Raw genomic sequence first — 12,381 nt, 5'->3', positions numbered from 1 at the left:
TTTATGGGTCCCACGATACTATTCACACATTTAAAAATTATTTTGTTACAGTACTTTCAGTTTTCAGTTTTCAGTTTCAGCAACAATAAGCTCAATCCAAACGGACCCTTAGTACACATGTCAAATTTTGTGTTAATCGTATATTATGTACTATATGATCTATAAACCTATATTTTATGTATAATTTTAAACTACTAAAATTTGTCATTTAAATAATTTATTGATGACATAGCTATTAATCTTTAATTTCCAACAAGTTTTGCAAGTATGAAGGATATAAGAAGAAAATGTAATCCAATGGTGAATTTATCAAAATTCACCTTCAATAAAAAAGATATTGAGTAAGAATGTAACCTTAAACTACAACGAATTTTGTAGCTAAAATTTGTCTTTGTTAATTTACTTAAGCAAGTGGTTCGAGTAAGATATATTAAAATAAGTAAAATAATTGAAATTGATAAATATTTATAACAAATATTATACATGGTCATAATTGTTGAGTCTATGGAACTAGGTTGGCAACTGTGATAAAATGTAATCATGTTGTAAGAGTTTTAGTGAGTCTTAAGTGTGTTTGAAGTTCAATTCAAGTCCACGACAAGAGCAACATTAAAGCTTAAGAAGAAATCAAGTTTCTAAATTCTAATACATGCTCGACACGATCTCGATAGACCAAGAATTACTAATCTCGATAAATTCCAAGTTTCTTTTACTCGGTCATCATGAAGCTAGAGTTTCATGCTTTCGAAGCCAATGTATAAAAGCAACCATAGGGCACATTTTAAAAGACTTTTTGAGAGTCATGTGGTGTACACAAACTAATGGAGGTTTCCAAGCTCTCACAAAGCATCAATTGTAGATCAAAGTTCATGTTTTTGAAGATCTACTGATCAAGGTGAAGTTACTACATCCTATTAACAAGGAGTTGTTGGAGTGAATCTATAAGTAGGTACTTGAAGTCGTGAGCGGGGGTTCACATTCAATTTAGTTCGTCTGTAGATTTAAAGTTGCGTGTAATCATGTTAGTAAGTACTATATGAAGTAGCACATTAAAATAAGGTTATTCTATTTGTAAAACTTCAATTTTACATAATGAATCTATTTTCATTAAGGTTAATTATTGAGCCTTCACAATGATTTTTACTTGAGACAATTTTTTCATTGATATTTCATTCGTAATCATATTGTGTGTTATTCATCTTTTTTTTTTTTTTTTTTTTTTGAGAATGGACTAAATTTTAAATCTGGCTTATAATTAATAATTGAACACAATTGGGGGCCTAAATTCCTTAACAATAATATAATTTCTGCAAAATATTTCTTAAGAAACTAGGCATTTTAAATGAGAAGTAATACATTTACAACACTTTCACAATAAATTCTAATTGGCAAAATGACAAGTTATTACAATTTTTTAATTTAAATTCATTACTAAAAGCACTTTTTTATCTATTAATAGTAGTAAATAATAACTTGCTACATAAAATTTATTATGAAACCGTCGTAGAAAATTGACATATCATTTCTCCATTCTTTAAATAGGCAGTTTGATTGGTAGTATTTTTGGCATTTAAAATATCTCTAAAAAAAAGAAAAAAGAGGGGTCATCCAACGGTGAGATGAAGTGTCGGAATGACGGAGTGTGATAGGACGCGAAGCAGTAGATCACCAGCAGACTGTGAATCCGAAGTCCAAATGAAATGATCCCATCCTCCGAACCCAACATCTACTCGATCCGGGAGCCAAGCAACCACACTTCTCACTCACTCTCTCGCTCTCTCTTTCTCTTCTCTATGTATATGATTTGCATGTATTGGTTGGTATAGATCGGCGATGGCGAACTTTCTAGCTCAGTTCCACACCATCAAGAATTCCTCTGATCACCTCGTTATTGCAGGTTTTCAATCTCACCCTCCCTCTCTAATCTTTTTTTATTTATTTTAGGTATTCAAATTTAAGCTCAATTCGCAGTTGAATTCGGTGCCTCCAGAATCGTAATTGTTTTGTGACCTACACTGTTAGATTTGGATTCAAGTTCTAGATGGAATTGTTTAATTTCGTTATGACAGACAATAGTAGGTTTAAAATTTAAATTTATGAGTGCTATGGATCTTACTAAATTTTCGTAGTGAATAATGGGAAAAAGTAAGCTACATTATTATCACTCTGTGTTCAGCTCTGTTCCACATTACTTTGTGTGATTTTTATTGTACGCGTTGTAACTATGTATAGCTTTTATGGGAGTTCTGCTCTGAACGAATGTAGTTGATCCTATATGAATCAGTAATGTTTTTTGTGATTTTATTAAAAAGATTATTGAGGATTCCATTTTTGTGGTTGTAAGTTGTAATAAATGCTTCTTTTAAGTGGGAATATGTACTTGGGGCGATTTTTTTGGAATACTTTTGAAAATGGTTTGTTTTAAGGAATTGGTGTGCGGTAATTTTCCGTGATTTTTTAGAAATGTGAACCCATTAAGAGTTGCCAATGCTTTGGAAATGATTCGTTTATATTATTTTTTCTGTCTTTGTCTCTAAAATCGATTTTCATTGGAACCATCAAATGCTGTCAGAAAGAGTTATTGATGTAGATTCTATTGTGTCTTGCACAAAACTCAGCCATTTTGTAGGCTTATTTGCAAGATGGTTACATTAGGATTAATTTCTAAGGGTGCTCACTTTTTTTATGGGATGAGAAGCACATGCCTTCCAATTCTGATATTTATTTTATATGTCATGATCTATAGACTTCACAACATTGTTAGAAGCAAATATATTTTCTATATTTATGCAATGGCTGAATGTCAGAATGTGTCATTGTCCTACTTGCTATTTGTTTCCCATCTACTAATTTATTTAAGCTGCTTTTCAGTGGAAGATGTGAGCGATTTGTGGCCCATCGTTAAGAGTGAATTTGAGGGGCGGTTACCATTCAAAAGAGCAAGTTTAAACAACAAGACCCGTAACTCTGTGTTTGTAGAGAATTTGACTGCTGAGTTCATATTAACAACAGATTCTAGACTTCGTAGCCGGTTCCCTTTGGAGCAATCATTATTTTGGTTTCGGGAGCCATATGCAACAGTGGTTCTTGTTACCTGTGAGGTAATTTGCTGTCTCAGTGACCTCATTCACATGTTCTAGTATTAATTATAGCGTAGCTGCACAATTGATTCTTAAGTTAGATGGGAATATATGATTTAGTTGTTATTACAACTTGCAACTCACCAACATTTCCTAAAACTAAGGAAATACACAGTTTGTACTTGTACCCACAATGCTATCAATCTTATTGGAATTTCGGGCTAGCAGAAGCTTGTTCATATAAAAAAAAAAAAAATAAAACATCCACACAAGACGATAAAGTTTAACGTGGTTTGACCAACTTCTATGCTTATGTAACACCAACTAAAATCCACCATCAATTTATGGATTACAATCACACTTTACCAAATCTTACAAATACAAACTCACTCAAAACCTTTTACTAACATAAACACACTCACAACTCCTAACAAACACAAATTAGCACAAATTATGATACACACAAAACAATCACTCGATTCTTATTCACAAACTTGACACTCTTACAATGCAACACCTCAATACATCCAATTGTTCTCTCTCACTCAAATAATAAATACTCTTTACTTACACACGTAGGCATCATTTAACCCCAAAAGAACTACCAAAATACTCTCTGAAAAAAGCTACTCCATATTCTACCAAGAGTCTTCTCTTTTCCCAATATAGGAGGATCTCTTCGCCAAAACCTCCAAATTCTTTACAATATTGCCTAAATATAAGGATTCAAATTTCTTGATAGACAAGTAATGCAACATTACTTCTTTTGGAAAGAACTACCATTTCTTTAACAAGCTGTACTAATTATTACTTTGTCATGGAGTAGACTTTCTTTCCAGACCAAGAAAACCCAAAAAAAGGGCTACGAGTTACTTATTTGTCACTAGGGATGTAAATGAACCAAGTTGTCAATGAAAATCTTGAGATCAACTAGCTAAAAGACTTGTTTTCGTTTGTTTAGCAAACAAGCCAAGCTCAAGCCCTATTCTAGGCTTGACTATTAAACGGGCTGAGGGACTTATGGGGTGGGACTTTGGAAACATATTAAAAAGGGATGGGACCAGCTTGCATCACACATTCGGTATGAGGTAGGGGATGGTTCCCAAGTGTTTTTTTGGAAGAATCATTGGGATGGTAATAGTTCCCTTCAAGATAGATATCCCGAGTTGTTTTGATTTGCTAGAGACAAAGGTGCTCGAGTTTCTGACTGTGTGGAATGGCTACATGACAAAGGCACACTGGAGACCTATTTTTATTTGAGACGCTCAAGACTAGGAGTTGGAGTCTATGGCTTAGTATTTGGATGATTTGTATGCTGCACAGGTTGGTTCATCTAGTGGTGATAAGCTGGTTTGGGTCCCTTTCAGGGGCCATCTCTGACTTGCCCGAGGACACTCTCCTGAGGACTCTCTCTGGCCCTCTCAAGAACTCTCTATGACCCTCTTAGGAACTCTCTTTGACTTGCCTGAGGACATTCTCCTGAGGACACTCTCCTGAGGACACTCTTTGATCCTCTCAAGGACTCTCTGATTCACCTAAAGACATTCTCCTAAGGACTCTCTCTTTGCTTATCAAACTCACTCTTTGATTTGTCTGAGGACTCTCTTTGCTCGTTCAACTCTCTCTCTTTGACCTTAGTTTTCTCATGCTCTTCACTAACTTAGCCATTGGACCCTCCATGGCCAACCCTAGGGTTGGTCAGGTCATGGAGGAATTGAGCCTCTCTTTGGTATTTCAAGTTTACAGACCCAAGGTCACAGCTTGATCTAGGGAAGAACCTATTGCTGTCCAGTATGGCATTGCTCCTCATTTGTGTAGGATTCACGTGGTACCTAGCTTCGGCACAGCCTCGGCCTCGTTCAATCAATAAATTTATTGTAGGAAAGTCATCCAAACTAGAATTGGACCCACTACAGTATACGTGTCAAAAATATACTTATTTATATTTGAGATTGGATTGTATAAGTTTGTCTTTGGTATTTCAAGTTTACAGACCCAAGGTCACAACTTGATCTAAGGAAGAACCTACTGCTGTCCAGTGTGGCATCGCTCCTCATTTGTATAGGATTCACGTGGTACCTAGCTTCGGCACAGCCTCATTCAATCAATAAATTTATTGTAGGAAAGTCATCCAAACTAGATTTGGACCCACTATAGTATACGTGTCAAAAATGTACTTACATATATTTGAGATTGGATTGTATAAGTTTGTAAAATAAATTATTATTTAGAGTTTAGTGGTAATATAAATAGTCCATTAATACTTATCAAAAAATAGTCCATTAATAAAATTTCATAGATTTGTGAAGGGGTAAATTTTTTTGGTAATGTTATTACTATATATGGGAAAAAAGGAAAAAAATAATAAGTTAATTAAGTAGCTCATGGACATGCTTGAGCTTGTTTGACCAGAAAATGAATATAGCTTAAACATGTAATTTTGTTTGATGATGAGCTTGGGCTTGGCTAGTGTTCAAAATAAGATTAAATGAACGAAATCTAAACTGTTAATACTTGACTCGGCTTAGCTCATTTACAACCCTATTTGTTGTCATGAGACTTTGCTAGCTAGGACTTTGTTTGAGTGGACTCGTATTTGGGGTCTTACGCATTGTATTTCCTTGTTTGATTTCCTTTTTTCTATTATACTCTCCATTTGCTTTGATTATATTTGTTTCAAGTGCATTGAGTTTACAATCGTAAACACATTGTTCTTTTCTTATCAATAAAACTCTTATTACCTATCAAAAAAAAAAAAAAAAAAAAAGGACTTTCCTTCCATACTAAGAAAACCCAAAAAGTTAACTAACTCAAAATAGGAATTTGCAAATTTTTAGTAGATCATCACGTTGACTTAAATTCCATGCTTATGTTAATGGGCAACGCCAACCAAAATCCACTATTAGCTATATAGATTACTCACACTTAACTAAACTTTACAAACACATACTCGAAATCTTTCAAACACAAATGCACTAATAACTCCTAACAGCTACAAACCAATCCAAATCTGAATGAATCCAAAACAAACAATGTTTTGCACCTCAAAAGAGTTGCCAAACTACTTTTTGAAGAAACTCATACCCGTGGCTTTCTAGCAATCTTCTCCTCTCCTCACATGGGAGGACCTTTTGGGCAGAAACCACCGAATCCTTTACAGTATTGCCTATATATAAGGCTTCAAATTAGTGTGGGGCTGGACACAAATTCAGAAAAAAAAAAAAAGAATTTTCCGTTTAACTGGCTGAAAATAGTAATGGAGGGGTAAAGTGTGTATTTTAAAAAGTTAACATTTCATTTTTAAACTAAAGGGGGGCTTTGCAATTTTCTTATACTTAAGGGGGAAAAGTGCACTTTGCCCTTCTTTTAAATATTTTCACAGTAGAAGTAGGCTACACGGTATCTATACATAAATAATAGTGTGCACATCACCTGGGATGAAGAAAAACATGATAAATGCATGCTATTTGTATTTATGGATACAATGGTAGTGCGATATTAGTAGTTAAGAGGGTAAGTAAAGTAAAAAAGTGGCATGATATGAAATGATTAATATTTTGCATTTATTTCCTGAAATTTCTGACAGAATTTTCTATTTGTATAAATAAGTTGATGAATTAAGTGTTGATTCCATAAGCCAACTTTATGCTTACTTGGTCTACTAATCGGAAGTTATTGAATGATGAATTGCAATCAATTGCAAGTGCAAAGCATAGATGACAGATGACTTGTCAAAGTATCCAATTCCTTATGATTGGGTGCACAAAACTCTTCATTCCTCCCCCCTCCCCACTTTCCCACCATCAAAAAAAACTTCGCCTCTGCACTGTTAGTTGTATAAAGGACCTTACATGAGTGTTTTTATTTTATTATTTATTTAGAGTCCATTTCTTTTCCTACAATCTGAGCTCCATTGCCTTCCATGTCCCAGTGCCTTCTCATTCTGTTTGAAGTAATTCTATTTACATGTGAATAAAATACTGTTAATATTGGTTTGTCATGTGTCCCTTACTTAAATAAACCTATGCAATGCTCCTGTATCTGTGAATCAATAAAGCCAAATATTTACATTTGTAAAAGTTTTATTTCTTTTGATGTACGTGTATTCAGTAAGTATTAGTTGGTGATTTCTTTCTTTCTACCAATTTTTCTTTTCTGATTGTATCACTGCTAATGTGGTTCTTTTACTACATTTTCATTTTCATTTTCCGTAGGATCTTGATGAGTTCAGGACCATCCTTAAACCACGCTTGAAATTGATTGTCCAAAATGATGAGCGGGAATGGTTTATTGTATTTGTGTCTAAAGCTCCCCCAAATAATGATCAAGCCACAAAATTGGCAAAAAAAGTATACGCCAAACTTGAAGTTGAATTTAGCTCCAAAAAGAGGGAAAGGTATGTTTGCAGGTCTCCATAATGTATTATATTTCATTTGATGGATTTAAAATAAATTGACATGATCATTGCTTTAGATTTTTCTCAAGTGGTTTAAGTTTATCCATAATACTTCACTGAATTTTTGGTGCACTTTAGGCTTGTCCTCGAGTCATTTTCATTGAAGAGTTACTTCTGTTGTCAGACATAACTGGAATACATGTTTTATTTATTTGTTTATTTTTTATAAGTAATAGTATCACTGGAATATATGTTTTAATTATCATTATGTTAAATTGCTTTCCTGTTCACAAGTTAACAGCATTGTGGCAGTATATTGTACAAGTAATACTTGGACGCTAAAATTAATTTTCAATCATTATTTTTTGTTAGAATAATGTTACCATTTCCTGGTCCCTGCTCTACCTTAAATTTGAAAAGTTAAAAATCCCACATGTTGGTTCCCACTTATTAAGCGGAATCTATATCCACGCTTGAGAGGGAGTGTGAGAATAATGGTTAAATGATCAAATTCATCATTTCATTTCCTAATAGCTTAAGCTTTGGGACAAGTGGTAATTTATTAATTATCATTCTCTGGATGAAAACATGAGTTAATGGCTTTTTGTTCTTTATACCTATTAACCATAAGAGAAGTATAAAATCAATCAATATATTGGGTCATATATTGACTACCTTACCAGCATTATTACATTTTTAAGTTTGAGGAGGGTAGTGTTTTGGAAAGACCTAACTGTGAGGAAAAAATGTGTGTAGTATCGTGCAAAGGGCTTGATATGAAAGATCTTTCCCTTGTTTTCCAGTGTTTCTAACTTATGCTTTGTTCAGGTGCTGCAAATTAGATATACAGAGCCCTGAGGCAAATTTTTGGGAAGACCTGGAATCCAAGATTATGGAGTCCATCCGAAATACATTGGATAGGCGTGTACAGTTTTATGAGGATGAGATACGCAAGCTCAGTGAACAACGCTTAATGCCAGTTTGGAACTTCTGTAATTTTTTTATCTTGAAGGTTGTTCCTTTTTGCCAAAAGCTTTGAATTAAAAATGTGGTAAAGGGTGCTTTGGCTTCAAGGAGGAATGCATTGATTATTAATTGGGATTTTTCAATGTCATATTTTGCCTTTTATTTCTCAAGTAAATATCAATTTACTAAAGAGCATACATTTCGAATTTCGTCTTCTACCTTTATTGATGGAAGTGACATCCTTCTCACTTAAGATAGACGTGGAAGCATGAGTCTCAAAGATAACTATTGTCCTTATAGTTATGTAACCCAGTTATTTATTACATTCTTCTTCTGCTTACTCTAGATGTTTCTGACTTATTCTCAGGAAAGTTTGGCTTTTATGTTTGAGATGGCTCATCTATTTGAAGATGCATTGCGCGAGTATGATGAGTTAGAACTCTGCTATTTGGAAACAGGTGCTACCTTGTTATCACTTCTTCTGTCAAGATACAAATTTTGACTCTGCTTGTGTTTTTCAGTAACAGAAGTGCTATGATATATACACACAAATATGCACACGATCATATGACCTTTAAATATATATTGGGGATCTGAAATGGTTATACCTCAGATCCTTGTTTGAATGGATGATAGCATCAGGATTTTATTCATTTTCAAATTTATTAGATTTGATTGAGCATTGTAAATTTGGATCTCAATTGTTGGTGTATCTATTGTGTACTTGAGCAATATGGATCGTTGTATGATTGAAGTAATGAGTATTAATGGATCAACTTTTTATTACTTCTTACAAAAAAATAGAGGATTAAAAATTAATCTCATTTTATGCAGTTAATATGCCTGGGAAACTGAGAGACTTTGGAGGAGTAGACCGTGGTGATGATCAGGCTGCTTTGCTTAACCCTGGGAACAAACCATTGACACAGATTGTTCAAGATGACTCGTTTAGGGAGTTTGAATTTCGACAGTATCTCTTTTCCTGTCAATCAAAGGTTTGCAAAACTGAGAATCCCTCATTTGATATTTAGTGGTTGCATTTAAAGAAAATTGAATTAGACGGTAAATTCATTGTAAAGATGTCATTTTGTTTGCTTTGTCAACAATGCACATCTTATTGTGCATGAATCACTTTTGCTTACTTTCAAACGTGTGCTTCATTGGATGGTGGAATCCATTAATTAACTTGATTAAATGTTTTTGTATTATTGTAAAAAGATGAGGGAGGGTTGCTTAAGATGGTTCGGTCATGTTTAGAGGAGAGCAACTAATGCACCAATAAGAGAGAGTGAGTTGGCCCAAGTTGAGGGAATGAAAAAAAGTAGAGGAAGACCAAAAATCACATTAATAGAAGTAATAAAAAGGGAAATGTCAATTAAGGGAGTAACAAAGAGTATGACTTTAGATAGAGTAGAATGGAGGAAAAGAATATATATGGCTGACCCTGTCAAGAATCCATAGCCGACCCTAACATTTTGGGACTAAGTCTCTGTTTGTTGTTGTTATCGTAACAAGTAGCTCCGTTATGTGTAATTCTAGCTACTTTCAAAATGACTGTCTGCAAGTACTCTTGAGTGGGTGCTCAAAATTTAGTTAGATTCTTTTGTAAGGTCATTGGGTTCTGTCATTATCTGCCTTCTCTGTCTCACACTGATGCAAATGCACAAATACAAACAGGGAAAGAAGGTTTGAAGTGTTCTAGAAAATTTTGGTGCAACCTTTTTTTTTCTTTAATTATAATAAAAGTTTCAGTTATCATAAACTCCAAATTAGTGGTTAAGAAGTGCCTCCAAGTAACATGAATCAAATATAAGCAATAACTCCTGCTGAGCCTTATGCCTGTAAATTCAACAAATGTGGAAGATGATGTGGTATTATGTTATTGTTTTAACCAAAAATATCTGAACTGTGTCTTTGTTATCTTTTTTCTAGTTATGTGTATCCATTATGAAAGCAGTTAGTTATTTCTAACTTTTGATTGGTGTGGCTTCAAGTTGCTTTCTGGAGCAATAAGTACTTTTTATTGGATGCCTTAGATGCTAGTTCCATGACACCAAATTTCTCATCACTAAAATATTCATTTTTGTGCTTCTTCAAATAGAGCCTTTCTTTTATCTAAGCTTAGTCATGTAGTGACTTTTTTCATTACTGAAATTATAAATTGGTATTGCATCTCAGTGATATATGTCAATTGCAGCTTTTATTTAAGCTAAAGCGGGCCTTTGAAGTTGCATCAAGGGGTTATTCATTCATAATAAGCTTCTCGAAGGCCCTGGCTTTGCGTGAGGTATTTGATAGTCTATTGTTATGTCTTTGCTTAACATGATATTGTTACTTTTTTGCACATCAATTGAATGTTGGTTCTGATTTTTTTCCCTTTTCTATTTCCTTTCTTCTTTGAGTTCTTCTCAGAGTATTCTACCCTTTTGTATGCGTGAAGTTTGGGTAATAACTGCTTGCTTGGCTTTGATCAATGCAACTGCTTCTCAATATAACGATGGACCACCTGATATAGAAAAGGAGTTCTACCGCCTTAAGGGTGATCTTTATTCCCTGTGCAGAGTTAAGGTAGATTTTTTTTTTATTAATAACTTGAACTGCATATTCTGTTTCATTTAGTATTATTTGGTGATGTACCAATTTCTGAGTCTCCATAAGTGACAAATATCTATAACTGAACTGGGAATGTGGTAAAACCAGAGACATTGTTTATACTCCCTCCATCTCAAATTGTTTGGCTTATTCAGAAAATCCAACTTTTTAGGGGAACATCATTTAATGCATTGTTTTTTACATAAAAATGTACAAGTTTCCAAAACTACCATTATTAATTTAAACTTTTGTAACAGTCTATTTCAGAATTTAAATCTCTTCTTCTTCATACCTTGCCGGAGTGGAGTTCTTCCTTTAATCTTTTTCCTTGTTCTAATTTTTTCAAAATGCTTGATCTTTGTAATTTATGTGTTTGATGTACTGTTATCCATGTACACCCCCGGTGTATTTTGATTAATACAATTCTGTTATTTATCCCAAAAAAAAAAAAAAAAAAAAAACTTAGTAAAAGAGAGGTGTTGGCTTTTTTAATAAAGTGAGGGGTATGTTAAGGAAATTTATGGATTGTATTTTCAAAGAGGACATCCTTTTGGGACATCCCAAAATGGAATAGAGGCCTAACAATTTGGGACAGAGGGAGTAACATGCTGATATTTTTCTGAATGCATTGATTTTGTATTCTACACTGTTTTTTTTGGTGGTGGTTGACAGTTTCTACAAAATTTTATCTTATTTTTTTCCCCTATTCCTATTTCTAGTTGGCAATGAGAAATTCTGTGTGATTGTATTTATGGTTTTGGCAGTTCATGAGGCTTGCATATTTAGTTGGATTTGGAGCTGAGATAGAAAGAAGTCCTGTCAACAGGTAGACGCTAAAGTTTGAAGACCAAATCTACCTTTAGCATTCTCTATATTTGATTGCTTGTAATAGAGAGCAAGCTGAGTATGATATTCTTCAACTGCAGTAAAAATTTATCTTATGCTCAGATCCTACTTTTTATTTAATGTTTATCCTTTTTCTTCCAAACAGTGCTTTACTCAGTATGCTACCTTGGCCCAAGCCAGCAGTATGGCCTTTAGTTCCACCTGATGCTTCATCTGAGGTTCTCGTGAAAGAAAAGGTAAGTTCTCAATATGGAATAATCAGGACTGTGCTAGCAAAAGGACCATTTAATATGTTTACTTTCTTTGAAAACATCATTGTTCTTGTGCTTTTTCTCTACTTACTAATCAACTCATGTTGTCAGAATGATAGTCAATACAGAACCCACAAGGTAGTCAATAATAGGAATGAATTATTATGTGACACATTTTGCTCCAAAATCTAATATGGTTAATTACTGGCTTCCGTGTTGGCCTCAATCAGTGGCCTAACAATTTCTATAA

The 12,381-nt window shown here is 33.9% G+C and overlaps 1 protein-coding gene across 1 annotated transcript in view; it reads left to right on the top strand.

Moving 5' to 3' along the window:
* The first annotated feature begins 1,593 nt into the window (after positions 1-1,593).
* LOC115954712 (trafficking protein particle complex II-specific subunit 130 homolog) overlaps positions 1,594-12,381 on the top strand; it is a 28,843-nt gene continuing 18,055 nt past the window's right edge. Inside the window, exons 1-10 of the mRNA XM_031072637.1 lie at positions 1,594-1,897; positions 2,872-3,101; positions 7,295-7,476; positions 8,305-8,488; positions 8,810-8,900; positions 9,277-9,437; positions 10,640-10,729; positions 10,855-11,010; positions 11,799-11,860; positions 12,026-12,116. Coding sequence (XP_030928497.1) covers positions 1,834-1,897; positions 2,872-3,101; positions 7,295-7,476; positions 8,305-8,488; positions 8,810-8,900; positions 9,277-9,437; positions 10,640-10,729; positions 10,855-11,010; positions 11,799-11,860; positions 12,026-12,116 — 1,311 coding nt within the window. The 5' untranslated portion in view covers positions 1,594-1,833. The remainder of the gene's footprint in view (positions 1,898-2,871; positions 3,102-7,294; positions 7,477-8,304; positions 8,489-8,809; positions 8,901-9,276; positions 9,438-10,639; positions 10,730-10,854; positions 11,011-11,798; positions 11,861-12,025; positions 12,117-12,381) is intronic.

The sequence above is a fragment of the Quercus lobata genome, chromosome 8 (genome assembly GCF_001633185.2).
Source record: "Quercus lobata isolate SW786 chromosome 8, ValleyOak3.0 Primary Assembly, whole genome shotgun sequence".
Lineage (NCBI taxonomy): Eukaryota > Viridiplantae > Streptophyta > Magnoliopsida > Fagales > Fagaceae > Quercus > Quercus lobata.
The sequence above is the reverse complement of the archived record's forward strand: the minus strand, read 5'-3'. Positions and strand labels throughout refer to the sequence as shown.